The 22489-nt window shown below is 38.6% G+C and overlaps 1 protein-coding gene across 4 annotated transcripts; it reads right to left on the bottom strand.

Moving 5' to 3' along the window:
- Positions 1–1107: 1107 nt before the first annotated feature.
- Positions 1108–21720, bottom strand: cmtr1 (cap methyltransferase 1). 4 transcript variants are annotated; one of them, XM_083520876.1, is made up of 24 exons: positions 21145–21720; positions 19558–19685; positions 18276–18424; positions 18009–18167; positions 17780–17872; positions 17249–17320; positions 16919–17013; positions 16765–16837; positions 15773–15971; positions 15523–15641; positions 15323–15419; positions 15063–15195; positions 14118–14297; positions 13231–13287; positions 13091–13148; positions 12127–12195; positions 10463–10594; positions 9706–9831; positions 8351–8442; positions 7218–7286; positions 5405–5452; positions 5218–5330; positions 3844–3952; positions 1108–1736 (listed from the first exon to the last, which is right to left on the bottom strand). In XM_083520876.1, exons 2-24 carry the CDS (start codon positions 19667–19669, stop codon positions 1580–1582), a joined length of 2511 nt encoding a protein of 836 aa, XP_083377002.1. In that variant the 5' UTR covers positions 19670–19685; positions 21145–21720; the 3' UTR covers positions 1108–1579. The 4 variants fall into 4 exon arrangements, with proteins under 4 accessions (XP_083377002.1, XP_083377004.1, XP_083377003.1 ...); XM_083520878.1 differs by having other exon boundaries at positions 15773–15968; positions 21145–21709; XM_083520877.1 differs by having other exon boundaries at positions 21192–21708.
- Positions 21721–22489: the final 769 nt, after the last annotated feature.

Genomic DNA, 22489 nt, shown 5'->3' with positions numbered 1-22489 from the left:
CCTCGCTCCAAAACGCATGAGGTCAACCCACATTTGGCAAGGTTGATTTCTAAATGGTCTGTGGTGTGTGTATATATGATGAATCAAATGCTACATTTACTGTAGTTACATCTAATAATTATGGAAGGCCTAAGAGGCCTCTCGTAATCTCAACATCAAAGCGGTTTCCTCATTATCAAAACTTGATCTTGAAAAAACATTGTTTCCTTGTGATCAGTGCTTCGTTTTTCTGTATATTCGGCTTAAGAGCATGTTCTAGATGCAGAATCGTGGATAATAACATAACCATATTTGGCAGCGTTTGTACTGATCATAATTAAGCACTGCTTGTTATGTCAAGATCGTGATCACAAAAATATATTATAATGCATGGACTCTTAGGACTTCCGTACTCGATTGCTTAAGAATCAGGCACAAGTACGAGGTGGCGAGGCCTTTGGATAAACTTGAATGCGTGAAAGTGTTTTGGATGCCATTTCATATCAGATCTGAAGGAATTTCTTAATAATGACACTACAAAACTGTCTCAGATATTATTTTTAGGTGTAAAACTAATGACCAGATTTTTTTTGGTCATTAGTTTTACACCTAAAAATAATATCTGAGACAGTTTTGTGCTGGTGTTTACTAGACCAGCATGTTTTATTCATCACCTGCAACTGTAGGTTACTATTAGCACTCAGGTCACACCCAAAACACACTCAGCTCCAAAATAGGATTCTGTGACTTTCAGTCAGCTTAGTTTGTATTTATTCTCCATTCGGAGTTTAACAGGAAGCCGAACATGGTGGCACAGTGCAGCTTGATACAGGTTTAAGGATTTCTAGCCTCTCTGAAACGGTTTGGGGTTCCACGCCTTTTTTTTTCCTTCCCAAAAGGGAAAAACTTCCCGGATATTGTGTGTACTTGAACACTTCAACCCAAGTTAACGTATGGAACTGCATAGCAGACGACTGTGAAAGCCTTGACAAGCTAAAAAGTTAATCTGAAAGATATCCCTTATGAACCAGTGAACATAACAGGTAAACTGCACAAACAGAAAGATAGCAGTAGATAAAAGGCATCATTTGATTCATCCAGACTGCCACCTAAGTCAAGGACACAGACTTTTTTCTTTTTCTTTTTTTTTTTTTTAATAGAGGAAGAAAATATTTCAGGAGTTTTTTTTACATTATAATCAAGGTTTCTAACAAGCTCGAATGAAGGCCATAAAATAAAACATGCCTGATTCATTCAAACAAGATTTACAAGCAAACCAAACCCAAAAAAAGAGGGAGTGGGGGGGCAGACTGTGGCACAAAAGCGACCAGAAGAGGAAATGAATCAGTCTTGTGTATGTATGTATGTAAGAATCCTATCATCATGCACTGTATTACTGGGAACTATGGATTAATCTATGTGGTCTAGGAAGCCGAAGTGCTGCATAATTTTATATTCCATGTAAATATCTCACAGGTCAAATAAATGACGCTTCAACTCGTCAGATTCATTTGAGCAAAGAAAAAAAAAAACGCATCCAATTATGTGGTACACTTCCTCTTCTGCAAACTCCAGCACCATCTGCTGGTGAGGACAGGCATTACACGCTGTCGCGACTCTCCCACTGGTGACAGTGTTTCCGGATAAATGACAGCACGTTGTCCTTGGAGAGTTTCTGTGGATCGACGCGGTTTTGCGAGTCATGAACTCTGACCCCTTCTTCCCAGGCCCAAAACAACCTTTCCTGGTGACACACACTGGGGGAAATCAAGAGTATATTTAGCATATATTCCTAACTATTCAAATGCGTAACCAATCGACGTGAGTGTATTTTCCAGGAGTCGATTACGCACAAAATTCTCTTCATGGGACTGAATTAAAAAAATTATTTAGCCTCAATGATATTCTAAATAATGTACAAAGACACAGCAAGCTAGTTTGATTAGAACAATTAGGAAAAATGTATACAAATGCGAAAAGATAAATGCGTTTTGTGCTTTGAAAACCCTTCACAGTGTAATTTCATCTAAATGACAAGTCAATGTCTAGTATGATTTTGTGAATCCCTTTAAAATAAAGAAGAAAAAGGTATTTGATTCGGCTATATACCTATTGTAATACAGCTAGCTTAGTAGACTGCCATGTTGTTTTGTTGCCAGAACCAGTTTTCTTACACCCACTTGCATGAGAATAATCCAGACAGTATTAAAAGAGTGAATAAAATTTTTAGCGATATTTCAGGGTGATTAAAAAAAAATGCTAAAAACATACTGTAAGACACTACAAATTCACGTCTCTGGTTGTCCTTCTTTAGACCAGCTTTGGTGGGTACTAATTGCAGCACACAGGAAATACCAATAGAGACCCGCCATATTGGAATCACATGACGCTCAGTTTCACTTGCTTATTTTTCCTGCTTTGAACACATCAGCTTTAAGAACTTACTTTGTCTAGTATGCATCTCTTGACCAGTGTAACAACAATGTTCTTTACTTTACCGGTCAGTTGTTTTAAATGTTGTGGTTTAATTGGCGTTTGGTTCATAAAGTATGAAATGGGGATGTAAGATTTCCCGATTAGCATCAGCATAAAAGTTAATGAAGTGATGCATTGATTTATTTATTTAAAAAAATGTGGATGCGGAAGTTGGCATTTGTATCGCGTATATATTTGCACGAGTAAAAAACGATTTATTTATATATAAATATTAGGAGATGCGCTATACTTTTTTTTTTCTTAGAAAGTGAGCATTTGTGACCAACATTTTATATGTAGATTTCTTTTGCTATGTTCTTTCAGCACTGCTGCTGCTACGTGAATATGACGTAGGATACAGATTAACATGCCAGAGGTAGAGCTGCACCTTCCTGTAGACAGAACAGGAAAAGAGCTTCTGTTTTTATTTCATCTTTTTTTCGCATTAAAAAGGCACGTATGTGAAGGAGTCATGCGTTAGTAAGTCAGAAGACTCTTGCTGTCTGTCTGAAGCAAAGCAATAAAAGTGAACTATCTGCACCATGTTGAATTGCATAGCATCGTATTGTTTTCCATTGCATTCTATTGCATTGAATTGCATTGTGTTGAATCATAACACGGGTGAATTGTATCGCATCGCATCGGTAGCTGCTTCACGTGTATCTTTAATGTTATGGAGATGCTCATCTCTAGTATGTAACAGGCAGAAACACTAAATATTAGCCAAAATTTATTTTTCATTCTTTTTTCGCTATTTGCTAGAATTGAACCTCAGCAATTCTCAACATTCTCTAAGATCTTATCAGTCCTCATGCTCCGTCAGATCATCTAGCACTGCTCGGTTGGTCCGATCATCTCTCAGGGTAAGAGGTAGGTATATGTGCCAGCAGTGAGTGAGTGAGTGGAGGGTGGAGCCAGGCAGAACAAGTGGTCAGAAACACTTGCAGCTGATGAGACTAATCGCTCGCTCACCGCTGGCAAAGTATACATCCAGACGCTTTTCTGCTCTGGCACAAAAGTGGTGGAATGAACTTCTCCTAGACGTCCAAACTGCTGAGTCACTGCCTATCTTCAAAAAACGGGAGAAGACCTACCGTTTCCTGAAACACCTGAATCAGCACTTATTATCCCTGTTTGTTTTATGTCTTGATGTACAAAAAAGTGCTATAATTCCTAATAACAGAATTTCAGGCTGCTGGTATCCCAAGTTTGCAACCCAGTGAACCAGTGATGATTTGTTCATCGATGGAGACATCAAAGTCGTGAATGTAAAATGTCAAGACAGAAGTAAAATCTGAGTCCAGTGAATACAACCAATACATAATAATAAAAATGAATTAATAAACAAATGTGATTAATATCTACTGTGATGCAGATTTAAGAACATACTGAAAAGGTGCTATAGCTCCGGGATCCATGACGTAGGTCGACTGTTTTGTCTGTTTATTGTAAAAAAATTTCATCTTCGAGCTCTTACTGAATGCCATCGTCCATGGATCTGAAAATAAGACATAAAAAAGGTTAAAATCTACACTCTTGGATTATTCCCAATCACAGTTGGGAAGTAACGAGGTACAAATACTTTGTTACTGTACTTAAGTAGATTTTTCTGGTATCAGAAAAATACTTTCTACTTCTTACATTTTCCAAACAGGCTCTTTAATTTTAATCTATTTAGTGAGATTATCAATATTTTTGCACCGTTTTCAGCCGATCATCCAATTTGTCATCGTGCGTCTTTTCAACCTACAACTTATGTATTATTTACACAATTAAATAACACACTTACCGTATTTTCCGGACTAAAAGCCGCTACGTTTTTCCCCACTCTTTGAACCCCGCGGCTTAAAAAAGAAGCGGCTAATTTATGGATTTTTCCCCGGGTTTTTCCCGGTTTTACAAACTTCAAGCCAAAAATCTGAGCCCCATAACATTAGACCAATGAAATTGCTGAACGGGTTCAGGTGAACCAATGAAACTCTTTATATTAAATCAGATGCGGTCCCACTGAATCGGGCCGCACCACATCATAAATATGGATGAGGTTCCTCTAACGTTTGATCTGCCGCTCACTCGGACTGTCTACAGGAAATGCGAATCACTCGTCACGCTGAAAACAACCGGGCATGAAAACACACACTTCACCTGTGTTCTGAGCTGCACGGCATCGGGAGAAAAGCTTCACCGATGGTGATTTTTAAACGCACGACGATGCCAAAAGATAAACTCTCTAGAGAAATAGTTGTGAAAGGAAGGAGGAAGACAGTGAACAATGACTTTCTTGGTAGGCTACTGTTTAGATACAAGCCGTGTAACAGACACTGTCTTTCGGTAAAGCCTGTGTAAAGTTCATTAGTTTCAGTGTAGACACCTGCGGCTTATTTATGTTCAAAATAAAAATCTGTCAAATTCAGTGGGCTTATATTTGGGTGCGCTTAATAGTCAGGAAATTACGGTAAATAACTTGGCTATTAGCTGAGACAGAGGGAGTCAGTGATTAACATGACTGAGAACAGACACATTCCTGATCACCTGATCATCATCTTTTCTCTGCTTGTGTTCTGTATGGTGGATGTTCAGACTGGATACATTACAATTTTTTAATTTACCAGTGTGACACTTAAACAGGTAGTAAATTTGAGTGTGAAAGTGTAGTCAGTACTTTTACCAGTCTTTTAAAACGAGGATCTGTACTTTTACATGAGTGAAGGATGTGTGTACTTTTGCCACCTCTGTTCCCAATGCTGAAATGCAGCTTCTCACCTCTGACTGTTTTGATGATGTAAAGGCCACTGGGAAGGAAGTGACGATCGTCACGGCCTGTGTAGGACAATCGTGGCATTCCGCCTGAGCTCTTTGTTACCTTCATCTCCAATCTGAGGAACGTCAAACCTGCATCAGATCACGAAAACTGACAAAGCCGAGGACATGACATCGCAGAGATACTCACCTTACGAAGATCTTGTCCATCTCCTCCAACCGGTACACCTCCTTCACTCTGAAAAACAACAGATTGTCAAGAAACAGGGATGGATGTGAGGTTTTCTTTCATTAATGAATATAAAAGTTATAATTTATTCGTCAAAGGGCTGAGCACATTTTTTTTAATAAATTATTTGAACAGTATTTTTTTCCTAATTCCAAAAAATATGGTCATTTCTCGTGCATTTCGCTTAAAGAACTCAACTTTTCTGTTTTGCTGTAAAAGAAATATGAATTCATTTTACGATGTAAATAAAAAAAAAATTATAAATGAAAATGTAATTTTTATTATGCATTATTTATAATTTATAAATATAATTATTTTTTTCGGCAAATAGTAGTAAATTAAATAAATAAATAAATAAATAAATAAATAAATAAAGATAAAACATCATATCCCTGAACACAGTTGCTAATAAACTATTGTAATATTTGGCCACATCCTAACAAACTGCATCACAGTGTGGTTATGCAACTGCACTGTCTCCAATAAGAAGGTCCTTCAGAGAGTAGTTCAAAACTCCCAAATACATCACTAGTGTGCAGCTACCCTCCATCTGCCTAAAGGTGAGAGAGTGAGAAGTATAATCAGACATTTCTCACCCCAACCATCATCTGTCTGCTCCTCTACCATCTGGCAAACGCTACAGGAGTCTTCGCTGTTGCACTAGCAGACTCAAGAACGGTTTCTTCCCATCAGCTGTCAGCCTACTGAACTCTGAACTCGGATTCTGACCATCATGGCCACATCCTGATCTCAGACCCTGAACTGTGCATTTATACTGTGACTAATGCTTTTAAAAGGAAGAAAAAAAAAAAATCAGAATGTACATTGTTCAGATTTTGAACTTTTTTTTTAAATGCAGTTTGCACTCGGTTTGTCTCTTTTGTCATTTGCACTAATATGTTAATTTCACCTAATTCTCCACCGTGCCTTGTGCACATTAGTGTATAAATACTATATGATCTCTGTATGGTCACCTGATGGACACTGGACATTTTTATCTCGTTTCTCTGCACAATGCACTGTTATATTTGCACACCGTGGCATTTGCACTGAGCTGGTGTTTACTCAGTTACTCTGCATATCTAGATCAATATATCTGAATCAATCGATCGATAGATAAAGACAGATAGATACTAAAGTTGTTGCTATCGAATTATTTTAGTAATCGGGTGTTTTAACGTTTATTCCAACAATTAATCGAGTATTCGGATCTCATTAAAGAGCTAAATATCCAAGAGAAAAAAAAGACGGGGCTCTTCACATTAACAAGTAATTTGTTTACTTTTTAGAAAAATTGACATTTTTATTGCCGAAATTGAAAACAAGAATATCTGTGAAAGCCATTTAGTGCATTTAATTAATATATTACATCAAAATGTTCATACAAATATATACAAAAAAAATTATAAATAAAAATACATTTTAGATTTCTCTAAATAAATAAATAAATAAATAAATAAATAAATAAATAAATAAAATAAAATAGGTCAATGCACTCATTTAGACCACATACCAAAAAAAAGTTTGCCTACTTCCGGCTTTTTTCCCCCGCAAATTCCAAGTCGCAAATCTGACTTGAATCACCACTCCGAATGTTATAATGTCAATGTTATGTCAGATCGGTATAGTCAGATATAGAAATAGACAGACAGACAGATTTAATTCTAATCTAATCCCTTAACACATTTACTAATAAGAACTATTGCAGATTTCTCCACTGTGGGGAACCGCAGGAAGTATAAAGACATGAGTGGAAAAGTGAAAAACAAATTACCGTATAGGATTCATGTCGGGACGACTGGGTTTGGACACGGCTTTCACAAACTTTTCCGCCATCTGGATCCTAAAACAGATCCAAATTCAAGGTAAAAAAACATGTTCAGTGGCGAAAACCAAAGATTTCCTGAAATTCAAATGTGGAGAGACAATGATGATATTATATATATGATATTAACAGACTTGGTCATAGAAGTGCTTTGGCATCGATGGAGGGGGAACTTTTTTTTTTTTTTTTTTTTTTAAATAGAAACATAAGGGACAACATCTGTAGAACCGCTTTACCTGAACCTATTCATTCTTCGAGTAAAGCACTGGCTGCCAAATAGAGGAGAAAGTTTGGCTACAGCTTTAACGGAGTGGCGAATCTTCTCTAGTGTGAGATGATGCATAAGATCAGTTTTTAAAGAGAATGTGGTTATCACTTAACATACACCGTATTTCAATGTTCAGATTCGAAAGAGAAATGATAGGAAATGTGTATTAAATCACAAAGAGAGTACTTCCAGAGGGATTTGTTCATTTTACCAATACTGGGAACATCTGGGTCCTTCCTTGAATATTAACATAGAATATAAATAAAATTTACGCAATTGTAAATTAAACGAGGTCTCAGAGATTTATATAGATAATACATGTGTGATGGCTTGGAGAAAAAAAAAACATTACATGGTAAAATTGAACCATTTCCTAATATATATTTATAAAGAAGGTCTTAATCTGAGGAAAAAAAACAACTTTTTCCCTTTGTATTGCAATAGCAAGTGGTTACCTTCATATAAGATTAGTTTCGGACTGCAAAGTTAAAAACAGACACTGCCATGCGTGTCTTTCATTAGCCGCTAAACGAATACAAATTCTCACAGCCACGCCCTAATATCTCGTGGAAAAAGCCCAAAAGATTGGCACTTTTTTATTTTTTGTAAAGGAACAAAACAAAACAAAAAATATGGACAACAGTTTGAAAAGCCAAGCCAAAAAATTTGATGATCAGGTGTCCACATACTTTTGGTCTCAGCTTTTTGAACAGACCGTGCTTGCGCTTTCCCGGGAAAACAAGATTTGAACTGTTTAGATGAATAAATATTAGGAAAGGACCAGTAAAAGGGAATACGAGATATTAAAACAGACCTCTGGTTGAAGTGCTGGTCTCTTACATCAGTGCCGTTGAGAACCAGAGCATCCAAAACATGAACGGCGTTAATCCTACGCTGAGCTTTACCCTGCAAACACAACACACTCCATCATTGCACATCGATGGATTTTTTTATTTTATTTGACCATTTAGCTATTTTCCTTCAGCACCTCTAGAATATCACCTTCATGAGATAAGGGAGGTTTCAACTCGGTGGTTAAGATGTCGGTCTTTTGATCAGAAGGTCGTGATCTGCGAATGCTGGGGCCTTGAGAAAGGTCTGCTCAAGGTATAAATGAGACAATGGTAGGTTGCTCTGGATATGCCAAATACTTCAAATCCTGAGATGAAGGTTTTCCTGGTATTTTAACCACAAAATCGTATATAATCGATGCGTCAATCTTTTTTTTTTGTATTTTAATTCTTTATATTTAGTGCAGTAACAAACAGCATTTTTTTTATTCCAAAATAGGGATTGTTACATTCTTATATGCCATACAATTTTTCTTATACTATATTTTCCTATTTTTATTTTTTATTATTATTCTTGAATATGTACTATGAATATGTTGAATATGTATAACACAATACAAAAAAAATTAATAAATAAAATAATTACTTAGGGGGAGGTCAGATATATGTTTTAAATTAATAATAGTTGTTAATTGCTTAAAGGCTGTAGGATAAACGCATACTAATTTATAATACTATGTAATAGGGGGCAAGTGTGCAAGGGAATTCACAATAACATTATCCATGCAAAATGTGGAGGGTATGTTTTCTATAGGTCCATAACGTCTGGGTGAAATTGCTTTACATATTCAACCCACTTGGTCCTCCTTGATTTCTTGATTTCACCTTCTTTAGGATTTGACCTGGAAATCTTTTGAGGCTGAGCATCCTTTTTGTTAAAAAAAAAAAAAAAAAAAAACAGAAAGAAGATTTAAATAAAATAAAAACCACAACGCATTAGAAAGAAGTACTGAAGATGAACGCAGCCATTTTTAAAACATCATTTATTAAATGATGATTCGTCTCCCTGATGATTGTTTATGGTCTTCTGTACGTTTCGCTGGCACGGTTTACCACTTTACGTCAATAAAAACCGACGCAAGTTTGGGTTTCAATCTTAATCCAAATATTTCTTTCTGGTTTCCGTTTGCTATAGTAACATTGCTCTGGGCGCCGAATGCAGCTTCTTCAATGGATGTTAATTAGGTTGGGATCTAAAGCGATCAAATTTCAACTTATTTTGGGGGACGTGGGCACACGTTTCGTTCGGTAATATGCGATGGGAATTTCTTGGATGGCGCGGATGAAACGCTTTCCTCAGAACAACCTGAGAGCTCACCTCCCCCTTAAGCTCCTGCACAATCTCCACACTCAGCAGAGTGTCTCTGGGTAACTCCAGTTTAAAGTTCTCCAGCTTCCTCCAGCGCACAGGGGATTTGCCATCCCACGTGTAGATCTGGGATTTCTACACACACACACACAAACACACAAACACATTTCAATTCACTAGGGATGTAACTGAACAAGACATTATTCAGGTATAGAGGTGTGCACTGGGACCTCACAGGTTTCGTGACAATCATTTTAGGTAGATATGAAGCTCATGGAACAAAAGAAACCCATGTTTAGTAACAGAGCAGTGTGCTGCATTCAGAGCATCCATAGGAACTTGCTGGTAGGGGAGGTATAAACTAGGCTAGGAGCTTTTGTGTGTGTGTGTGTGGGGGGAATATCCTAAAAATAATAACCGTGTGAGCGGATTCCAAAAGAAAATCTCTCTCGGCGCATCTCTAGTGGCAAGCAAGAGGCACAATTCATAGAGAATGCTAACAGTGCTGGCCTTTTTTACCGTTTTCTAGTCTTGGACACAGGGTTCATAATAAAATCGATTTAAAAGAGAAAAAAACTATTCCAGGTACATACGAGGTGGTATCAAGAAAAGTTTCGAAACTAGAAAGTATTTTATTTATCGATGTTTAGATAAACAAACCATAGAAAGAGTAAAAGATACAGTTAATAAATTTAGAGCACTAAACAGACAATGTTAGAGATGATGATGTTGTGGAACAACCCTAATATTTTAGACGCAATCTCACCCCAAGGCCCAGGAGAAAGATCTGTTCTCCCCCTCCAACGATGCACCGGTGGTCTAATACATGCTGCAGTTTTTCCAAAGTTTTGAGGTTGAGAGCTGTGGGCCGTGAGTTAAAGTTGTCGACATCTGATCCCTAACACACACACACACACACACACACAGAATTGTTAGCTGTAAATAATATATTACATCTAGTGAAATCAAGTGTGGCTAAAAATACACTATATTGACAAAAGTATTGGGACACCTGACCATGTGTGGTTCTTCCCCAAACTGTTAAGTTGTAGGCACAACCGTATTGGGCGCTTTTGAATGCGGTATCATTACACTTTCCTTCATTTCCTTCAAACTAAAAGACCCAAAACTGTTCCAGCATAACAATGCTCCTGTGCACAAAACCAGCTCCATTAAGATATGCTTTACATGGGTTATACTAAAAAATCTCTTGCTCTGGCCTCAACCCTACTGAACACCTATGAAATGAATTAGAACGACACCCCAGGCCTCCTCACATCAGCACCTGACTTTACTAACACCGTAGTGGCTGAATCTCACACACATCTCCTCAAGCAAACTCCAAAACCTAGTGAAACATTGTCCCAGAAGAGTGGAGGGAATTATAAGAGCAACTGGAGACTAAATGTGGAATGGGATGTTTTAAAAAAAAAAAAAAAAAAAAAAAAAAAAAAAAAAAAAAAAAAACAGAATCTGGTGGTCAGGTGTCCACAAACCTTTGTTTATATAGTGTGGGACTATAAGGGTCAACAAGTGTCCAAACTAACAGTTAAAAAAAAATATTTTACTGGTAATATAGGCAGCACAGCACAAATGTATTCAAGCTTTTGTCCTTGTCCATGACTCCATGTCCAAGGACTAAACTTTTTAATTAATATATTCATTCATTCATTCATTTTCTCCCGCTTATCCGTAAGTCGGGTCGCGGGGGCAGCAGTCTAAGCAGGCCCCCGCCTTCGACTGCTGCCCAATCCTCACAGCACCGTCCCTTACGGTCCCTCCTGCAGGTGGTGAGCCCACGGGAAGGTGGCCCCACGTCACGGACCTCGATATTTCCCTCGTAAGGGACCCCCGGAGCATAGAGGGTTAAGGGCCTTGCTCAAGGGCCCAAGAGTGGCAGCTCAGAGATACCGGGGCTTGAACCCCAGACCTTACGATCGGCAACCCAGCGCCTTAACCACTGGAGCCACCACTCCCCCTTAATTAATATATTATATATATATATATATATATATATATATATATATATATATATATAAATATAAATATAAATATAAATAATTAATGGAATTCGCTTTTTTTGAAGGACACTGAAGTGTTTTTGCTAATCAAGTTTTATATTTAATGCTTTTTTATTAATTTTTTTGCACAACAGGCTTAGGTGCAGCTTTTATTCACGAGCTCCTGAATATACAGACGTCTTGACCCTGACCACACACACACATGCACAAACGTTCTACTACTTGAAATCAAAAAGATTTTTATTGTCAGTTTCATCCCTGCGTGCCCTCAATTATAATTAGGGCCAAAGAGTTTTATTTCAGATTATCTACTTCACGTAACAAAAAAACATCAAATCAGAGAACTTTTTATTTATTTATATATATATATATATATATAAAAAAATCGAGAAAAACAGTGCACACTGACGTTTATGAGCTCGTAGAACTTGGATTTGGGGTCAGAGGCAGAAGGAGCTACTCTGACTTGATCGGGAATCTGCAGACAAAGAAAATGTGAAGATTTTGTAAAAAACTGCTTGACACAAGTAGTCAATAGAATCAAGTAGAATTTCGGCACAGAAGCACATTATAAATCTTTATACGTTTATTATTGAAAACTATGAGCTACTCATCGTGACGTGGATGACTAAAACTTTAAACTTAGAGAAGTTAATTTAAAACATACCTTGGTTTTTGACCTACAAAGTGAGTGAGTGAGTGAGTAATCTAGGAGTGACCTAGCAAGTGAGTGAGTGATCTAGTGAGTGAGGGACTGGTCTCGAGAGAGAGTAAACTAGCAAATGGGTGACCTAGTGAGTAGACTAGTGAGAGTGTAAAAGTGACCTAGTAAGTAAGTGAGTGAGTGCCTTAGTGAGTGGCCTTGTAAATGTTTTAGTGAGTAGAAAAGTAACCTATTGAGTATACTAAGTGGCCTAGTAAGTAAATGAGTGACCTAATAAGCAAATGAGAAAAAGAGTGAACTAGTGAGTAACCGAGTGACCTAGTGAGTGATCCTGAGAGTAAACAAGTGAGCTAATGAGTGACCTGGTAAGTAGACTAGTTAGAGTGATTCAGTGAGAGGCCTAGTGAATGTCCTAGTGTGTAAAAAAATTAATTCTTGAGCAAATAAGTAAGTGAGTAAATGAGTAAAAGAGTGACCTAGTGAGTGGCATAGACCATGGCATAGTGAGTAAATGAGTGGCTTAGTGACCTAGTGAGTGGCCTAAAATGTGGCCTAGTGAGTAAGTGAGTGGCCTAGTGAGTGGCCTAATGTGCAGACAAATAAGTGACCTATGGAGTAAATAATTGACCTAGTAGGTGGTTTAATGAGTGTGTGAGTGAATGAGTGAGTCACTCAGTGACCTAGTGAGTGTGTGTTAATATTTCCATACCCCCCATACTGTGAGGCACTCCTTGCGAACATCAGCTTGTCTTGGCTCAGACAGCGTCCTATTCCAAGAAAATAAATCCCATGTGAAACATATATGATGTAAATAAAGGATAAAATCTTTGAGAAGAATCCGTGTCTTACGTGTCTCTGACATAGGCATGGATTTTAGCTAGAGCCTTGATCTGCACAGAACAGTGACTAAAAGACAGAAAGAGAGAGAAAAAAAAAAAAGAATAAGTGAGTGAGTGAGTGAGTGTGATGTCAGCCATAGCTTTGCACAAAGACTTCCAACCACCATTAGACCCTGGTCACTTTTATTACATGGCAAAGGGAAGGTGGTTTCCTCTTCTCAAAGGAGAAGGCCATTTTCTCTCATTTGGTTGGTTGTAATTTACAACATTATAAAGATAATGATATTTTGAAGCACTACAACCTTAGCCAGGCATGTAAAGTCAGTAAGGCCACTTTTGAGCACAGGAGCACGGTCACGCTGGACCACGTTTCAGCCCTCCTAGTTTCAGGTTATATAGATATACAGCATATAGATTCTAGAAAATAGTGTGCTCTAAACATTGCAACCAACAGTCAGGGAAAGAACCACATACGACTGTGATAATCAGACGTCCACAAATCTAGAACTGCAGCTGTCGATTATTTTAGTAAACGGGTATTCTACAGATTATTCCATCAATTAATCGAGTAATAAGAAGTACTTTTTCTTTATTAAAGAGAAATACGAGAATATCTGTGAAAACTAAAGTGCCATATGATGCCATATAACATCAAAAAGAAAAACGGTAACCGCACTGTAGCAGGTTTATTTTGTATTACTTCGAAATGATCCAGATCCAGCGTTAAGTGGGAAGTACGTCAGTAATAATGGTCCGTGGGGAAACACAGTGGTCCGTATGTAGTTAAATGGACTAAATGAAGCATCAATGCAAATAATTGTTTCAGCCCTACACAAATCTTTGGCCCTATATTGTATATGGCTATCCAAGGTACACTTTGCATGTTGCGTGTCCTACCTCTCATTGGAATCGATCATGTGCTGGTAGAAATCTGTGTCTCCTTTGATGATCTCCAGAGGCACCACTTCTGTGACGTCCCTCTCCGAGAGTCTTAGGTGATTCAGCTTTAGGTTCACCTTGAATAGGTAATCCCTGACTGCATCAGAGCCTGGCTTCAGACTCTTACACACGACATACCTACATATTCAAACATATGCGTACACACGCAAGGGTTAGTAAAACAAATATCAGCTTTAACGAATGACCTTCAGTACGGTGCATGCGTTTTCGGCAGGTGTGAAATCCTGCAGTAAAGTAAGTATGCTTTTAAAAAAAAAAAACAGTGTTCATAATTGTATTTTTATCAATTGAAAAGAATTGCCAGAAAAAAAACATTTTATATTGATGCTTCTGCTAGAGGTGATGTATCCGAGCATGGCAGCTGTGGCTCCAGTAAAAGGAGACGTGTTGAATTGTGTTCCTTGCTGTAAAAATGGCATTCGTTCTCACTGTATGAGATTCCTGTCTGAGGCATTGCTCTGTTATACTGCGTTTCTGTATAATATCGGCGGTTTCTATAGCCGTGGCGTCATAATGATGGTATTAAGAGGTTGATCGAGTCAGGTAGAGCACAACTGAAGGCCTGGGGTGCGAAATGCATGGGCCGCCACCGATATACACTAAATAATGAATTACACCTGGTGAGTAATTACACACTACTAAATAAAATAATTCTTACTATTGGTAAATAAACAAACAAAAATCAATAAATAGTGCTGTGCAAACAAAAGCATGGAAATGGCTAAATTAATTAATCGCTACTATGGATAATCAAAATAAATACATCGTGTATAAATTGATTAATTAAACATTTAAAATTAAAACATTAAACAAAAGAAATACTGTTAAATAAACAAAATAAATAATAAAAAACAATGAAAAAAGATGATACAGCACACGGACCTCTCGGAGTTCGCGGGTCTGCTGGTCACCGGTTTGAAGAGCGACACTCTCTCAAAGCAGAGATACAGCAGATAGATCAGACCTACGCTGAATGGTGTGAACAGGTCAAACGTCTTGCATACAAAGTGGCCTCCTGAAAACACACACACGCAAAAGACACATAAAAGTTGGAGTGTGTGAGCGGGAACAATGAATACATTTTTTTTTATAATTTTTTTTTTATTAATTACCAGGGAAATACAAAGGCAGAAATAAAGTACCTGTTCGAATGGTGGATAAAGCCGTGAGGATCTGGCAGAGGAGGAGCTGTTTGCTCAGGATCTCCTGCAGGTTCTCCTGTCCCTCGACTGAAAAACCCTGTGTGATCAAAATCATATTTCAGCCAAGCTCTGGAAGGCCCAACACCCATTCTAAACACCAGCATGGCTAAATTTACTCAGAGGCAGGTCAGTTAACTTACTCCGTCAGCCATGAGGAAGTGGAGGCCTCGCTTCTCGGTGCTCTCCAGAACAAAGTTGCGAAACGCACTGATGTTCTCAGGACGCGTGATGTCGCCGTCGCCGTCAATCCCACCTTCACCTGCGTCACGCCATAGAGCCAGGACAAAGAGACCGTCTTCAGATAAGCATACTTTAAAGCTACAGAAGGTCTTTTATTTATTTATTTATTTTTTTGGATAAGTTCATCATGTGCAAAATGAAAAGCGTCACCATAGTACGGTTCGAAGAGTTCACTGGGAGCGGAGTAGAAGTCCTCCAATTTAAAATCGTTGGCTCCTTTTAAGGTCATGCCAAAGCCTTTCGCGTGCCAACGTTTCCGCCATAGAACGTACTCTGAAAATCCTCCGGGTCCGGCGCACACATCTCCGAAATAAAGCAGCTCTCCCTCCCGGTCACGGAATAGCGGCTTCTTCATAAGCATGCGCGCATACACACACACACACACACACACACACACACACACACTACAGTTAAATTACCAGGCAAATAAATAGCAAAGCTGATTTGCTTACACTTGAGCCCACAAAATACCATAAAATGCAAAGCTGAAGAGACAGAAATTAAAGTTCTTTTTAACTCACATTGAGACCAAAATTATACCAAAACTGCAGCAAGAGACATTCGAGATGAGTCACTTGATGTTTCAAAAATTTAAATGTTATTAAAATATGACTCCATAGCAAACCAAGCCGGCTTATACCCCAAAGATTAAAATACTTAATCACATTTTTATTTGTTATAAATGTACCTTAATTAAATACTTTTCAAGTTTTTAATACTATAAATCAACACAGGCTTGGATAAATATGGATGCTTTATGCAAACGTATGTTTATTATTAGTGAAACCAAACTCAACATTGAGCATGTAGACAAAATATTCTTGTAAATGTTTCAAAGTAATTATGGGTTTTCAAATTGGTGCATCAGTAAAACAATTGTTTAGTGATAAATTTTTTTCTAAAGAAAGGGCGTTGTGAATAAGTGTGTGTTGCGTTGAAGTTTTTCATTTTGCCTCATATATTTATATTATTGCTTCCATCGCGCGTTAATACAATTGCCGCCATTAAAACAAATTTTTGCACGTTATTAACTAAGAATATTTCTTATATGGCAAATTAATAATAAAATAAAAAAAAAACCCATTTATAACTCGAAGCACACTGTGAGCTCTAACATACATAAATACATATGTGGATTTTACCCCTTGGGAGTCCTTTGGATTGGTAAACATATAGTCAAACACATGATCCATGTTTGCCATCTTCATCGCAGCTCTTGGAGAGAAAGAAAGATAAAGAGAGTCTTTAGTGTGAGAGAAGATAGTAACAGGATATCGATTCCACCGTATGTGTTACCTGTTGAGAAAGAAAGCTCCCCGTATCGTTTCGTGCGGGTTGGACCGTGTACGAGCTCGCCTCATTTCCTCACCCTCTAAGTTATCGAACACACTCTGCAGTTAACACACACACACACACACACACACAAACACAGATTAAATGACAAATCAACAAGTTTATCCAAGAGAGAGTGCTTCTTCCTAAAACACCTTAAACATTCACTGATACATGAACATCAAAATGACATATGAGGCTCCTTGGCAGCAACTCGCTTTCAGACACACAAACACTGTCCCTTACACACAACCTGTGTAGACTGGAGCATCATGTGAAACGTGTGTATTTCACCTTGCAGCGCAGCAGCATGTGTAGGAGCTCCTCGGAACACAACTCTGTCTCGTCGTCGATCTTTAGTTTCCTCTGCAAACACACATCCGACGCAAATCGTTAGACGTACACGTGTGTTTTTTGTTCGTCTTAGTTCTCCAGAGTTTTGTTGACTTTTACAGTACCAGGCTGTGGAATAGTTGCTACCAAGTCACTACCAGGCTATAAGTAATGATTGTCCTCATTTGCTTTGTAAAATAATCGTTTGCATAATTACATGTAAATTATATGTTCAATATTTTTTTTTAGATTCAGAAGCAGAAAAAGCACCAATCTTTGCTTCTTTATAGGGAAAAGAACTTGTGGAATGAAACTTTTGCTCACTTGCCAATTGATCCCCACCATCCAGCCCTGTCCCATCAAGTTATTCTCCTAAGTAGCACAATGGTCACTGAGACACAAAATGCTGCTAAAACAATGCTAACCAGTGGTCTTAAGATTTGTCCTGGCAGCCCTGACATTCATCGGAGTGTGTCGTTTATTCTAGAATACCTCGCCTATAGTCATCCAGTCTCTCAGCTCATCAGAGTCTGGCATTTCTGTAGTACATTCTGGGAACCAGGACACTTCTTCAGAAGTGCTAGGCTGAGAGACAGAGAGGAAAAGAGAAAGACGTAAACACGAATTGAAACCCATGTATATGATATGAACCTAATGGCAAGGTACATTGAAGATAAAAGTGTCATCATGGAATAGAGAAACTCGAAAACGTTGTGCACACCTCGGCTTCCTCCTTCCATTCGACGTTCAGATCTCCCTCGAAGCCCTCCAACGTAAGGCCGAGACCTCTCCTCCCGCGCTGCGTCGACGCCTCCACAATCTCCTTCCGTCCCTGACCGAACTTTCCCAAGCCCTCGCCTTCTTTAAAACCCATTTTGGCCTGCGGACAAGAGATGAGATTTATTATAAAGCACAAGCAATATTAACAGTCCACACTGCAACTGGCTTTAAATGGACGTCAAAGAAAAGCCAACGCTTTGTGTTTCACCATGAGCTTCTGTGAGACGCTGTTGTAGATGGAGAAGTTGGCGGCGCTTTGCGAAGCTTCACCGCTCGAGGCATTTTGGGATGCTGATGGTATGGAGAAACTGGGTCTTTGATCTTCAGCATCACTGAGAGACTCGCTCTGACTGGAATCTGAGGGGGAAAAACGCACAAGCTTTTATTAAAGGCGTGCACACCGAAACCGGTAGATACAGACCCTTTGACGGTTTTTGAGACCCTTTTTTGCCTTAATGAATACATTTTCTTTGAGAGTGACGAGGATGGACAGGATTAGAAATGAGTTTATTAGAGGGACAGCGCATGTGGGACGTTTTGGAGACAAGGTGAGGGAGACGTGATTGAGATGGTTTGGACATGTGCAGAGGACGGACATGGGGTATATCAGTAGGAGAATGCTGAGGATGGAGCCACCAGGATGGAGGGAAAGAGGAAGACCAAGGAGGAGGTTTATGGATGTGGTGAGGGAATACATGCAGGTAGTTGGGGTGAAAGAGGCAGATGTAGAGGACAGGGGGGTATGGAGACGGATGATCCTTTTGTTTATATGCAACAAACTAGGTAAAAGGCAAAGACACAAGAATTGAACAGGGAATTGTTGGAAGAAAGTTCTGTGGGCAGAGGAATACAAATGATTGACATTTTTGTCTCCAACAGTAGACCTTTAATAAGATGAACAGGAGAGAAAATGTTATCAGACTGCCTCACCCTCACTGTCAAGCTTAATGGTTTGGGGTTGTTTTAGAGCAGGGAAGGTTGGAGACTCATTCCAGGTGAAAGGAAAACTGAACCAACATGGCAACCATTCCATACTTCCACAACATGCAACTCTCTCTGGACTGTGGCTCAACGGAACCAACTTCGACATAAAACGAGCAGAAGCATACATCGAAGCTCTGTAAGCGTTATTTAAAGAGCAAAAAATTAGCTGAAGTGTTATCTACCATGGAAGGTCCTTCCCAGCCTATGCAAATGAAAGTGGAACATTTGGACATTTATATATTTGTTTGGTCAAAGTCAATAGTTATACTGTTACATTACTGAGTTTGTTGCATATAAACAATGTATGTACATTTCTCATGTCTCTCTCAAATACCATAAAAGTCTTTTCAGACTTTTGACAGGCACAGGATATATTTTTAACAATTCATGGATGCTGCTAGATGGCTGCGTGATCTCGGCTGAAATTGGTTCTAAAAGGACTGCGTCTCATCTGGCATCAGACCTCATCGTTTTAATCACCCTTTCTAAACATACATTAGACCCACCGTGGCTTGTGGTTCTCTGTGATGATTCGTCATCTTCATCAGAGCTGGCTTCCTCTCGTTTGGGCTTCTTCCACTTTGGTGCATCTGATGCATCCAGATTCCTCTTCATCATGGTTGCAGGTGAGCTCCTACACAAACCTCAGTTAGATGAGATGCACAACATGATTTATTTTTTTTTTCTCTTCACATCAAAGGTTTCATTTGCCTTCTTTGTGTTTTTATTTAAACACCACACCATCATGTCTCATGAGATATTTTTTAAGTTTGGACACGCCTTCTAATTCTGTGTTTTATTTTTAGTATGTTTAACCTTGCACATTAATACCGAAGACATCCAAACTATGAAAGAACACTTGTTAAGTAAACAAAAAAACAAAAAACAAAGTGTTCAACTTTGTCCAAAGAAGCCACATTTAGATTTGATGATAGCTTGTCAAGCTCATAGCATTTTTTCATCAGATTCACAAGGAATGGAATGGTTTTCAATTTACAGGTTTGCTTTGTCAAGGTTCATTTGTTACATTTCTTGCCTTCTTAATGTGCTTTAGATCATCAGTTGACTTGTGCAGAGGAAAATGTGAGTAGAGAGTCAAAAGCCTTTTTAGTGCTACTACAAATAAAACTTTAAATGTATCACCAAGTGCAAAACCAAAACCATCATACACTCTAATGAAACAGGTTCTCATGTGGGCTGTCCCAGGAAAGTAATACCAAGAGCTACCTCTGCTGCAGAGGACAAGCTTTTAGAATTACCAGCCTCAGAAACCAGAGATTTACATAAATGATTTAATTCAACATCCGCTGTTCAGAGAGGACTGTGTGATTCAGGCCTTCATAGTTGAATTGCACTAAAACATTACTTCTGAAGAGCAACAAGCACCTTTGGTCTGATGAGTCCAAATGTAGAGGGTGAACAGACAGTTCCTGAATGTTTGGTTCCCACTGTGAAGCATAGAGGTGAGGGTATGACTGTGTGGGGATGCTTTTGTGGTGACACTTGATGATTTGGTGAAATTTGAGGGCAAATTTAACCAGCATGGCTACCACAGCATTTTTAAGAGATGTTTGGTCTGCACTTAGTGGAACCATCATTTGTTTTCCAACAGTAGAATGAACCCAAACACCCCTCTAGGGTTATGTAAGAGACATTTGTCTAAGAAGGAGTGATGGAGTGTTGCATCAAATGATCTGGCCTACACAATTACCCTCTAAATCCAGTTGAGGTGGTTTGGGAAAAGTTGGACCAAAGAGTGAAGAAAAAGCAGCCAACAAGCACTGAACACCTTTGGGAACTACCCAAGATTGTTGGAAAACTATTTTAGGTACCACACGAGGCTGACTGAGAGAATGCCAAGAGACCAAATCAGACCAAAAGAAGAATCGAAAAAATATTCTGGGATGTTTAACACTTTTTTTTTCCATTCCATAATTCCATTTGTTCTGTAATGATTGTGTCTTGAATTTTAATATACAATGATGAAAACAATAAAAATTAAAGCAAAAAAATATTGAATTAGAGGTGTGTCCAAACTTTCAATTGCTACTGTGGATTTGCAAACTCTATTAAAACTAAGTGAAAGTACTCACGTTTTCCTTTAATGATCTTATTTGTTTCTAGCTGAGACAAGTCATACCAGAGTCAGATCATCTCCAGCTTCACGGGTTAGATGATGTGGCCAAGGTTTCTTTTTCTCCTTCTTCCTCCGATCTGCTGCTCCAGAACTCAAAACGTTGAGTTTCTGTTTCAATTTCAACTAATCCATTAGATGAAACCCCAAGCAACCAACTGCTTCTAAAACGTTTCTTGTCCCTGGTCTGCGTTTCGGAGAAAACTTTTTTGCACCGATTGAATTCTTTTGTAGTAAACAGACACGATTCCAATTATATGAAATCACCAACTGCTTTAGAGAAACATGGGTAAATAAAGGCTAGCTATCTTGCTAAGCTAAGTGGCAACAAAGTTCAGCGTTTAAATTGCAAATCAAGTGCCAGAGCAGCTGAAACGCACAATGCAACGTGAACATTTTGTCCACATTATATACAAGTAGAACAACCTAATGACAACAACGACATTTCCATAAAGTCAATAAGTGTGCAATGCTAAACCCGCGTTCAACTTTCATTGGGGGCCTTGAAGCACCAGCGGCGCAGGTTAGTGACGTATAAGAAAGCTGTACAACAAGTGCCTGATTGGAATTAATTTAATTGAAAAGATAAGATAGATAGATAGATAGATAGATAGATAGATAGATAGATAGATAGATAGATAGATAGATAGATAGATAGATAGATAGATAGATAGATAGATAGATAGATAGATAGATAGATAGATAGAGCGACACACCTTTTTTATAAATACTGTATATATTGAAATATTGGTTTAGCGAAATTTATACAGCCGCAAAGAAAAAGCAATGTGCAAATAAATACAAAAGTAGAGACATAATACAAGTACCTATATACATTCCTCCTCTTCTTCCTTCGGCTGCTCCCATTAGGGGGCGCCACAGCGGATCATCCGTCTCCATACCCCCGTCCTCTACATCTGCCTCTTTCAAACCAACTACCTGCATGTTCTCCCTCACCACATCCATAAACCTCCTCCTTGACCTTCCTCTTTTCCTCCTTCTTGGTGGCTCCATCCTCAGCATTCTCCTACTGATATATCCCATGTCCCTCCACTGCACATGTCCAAACCATCTCAATCTCGCCTCCCTCACTTTGTCTCCAAAACGTCCTACATGCGCTGTCGCTCTAATAAACTAATTTCTAATCCTGTCCATCGTCATCACTTCCAACAAAAACCTCCACATCTTCGTCTCTGCTACCTCCAGCTCCACCTCCTGCCTTTCACTCAATGCCACTGTCTCTAAACCATACATCACAGGTCTCACCACAGTCCTATAAACTTTCCATTTCACTCTCCCAGTAC

Source organism: Silurus aristotelis (genome assembly GCF_946808225.1).
Source record: "Silurus aristotelis genome assembly, chromosome: 19".
Classification (NCBI taxonomy): domain Eukaryota; kingdom Metazoa; phylum Chordata; class Actinopteri; order Siluriformes; family Siluridae; genus Silurus; species Silurus aristotelis.
Note: the sequence above shows the minus strand (reverse complement) of the source record. Positions and strands in the feature narration are given on the sequence as shown.

Coding starts and splice junctions, on each gene's coding strand:
- cmtr1 (XM_083520876.1), bottom strand. CDS start 19,669: ATGATGAAGAGGAATCTGGATGCATCAGATGCACCAAAGTGGAAGAAG. Junction 17,873..18,008: donor AATGGAAGGAGGAAGCCGAG/GTGTGCACAACG, acceptor TCTGTCTCTCAG/CCTAGCACTTCTGAAGAAGT. Junction 16,838..16,918: donor GGAGCTTTCTTTCTCAACAG/GTAACACATACG, acceptor TTTCTCTCCAAG/AGCTGCGATGAAGATGGCAA.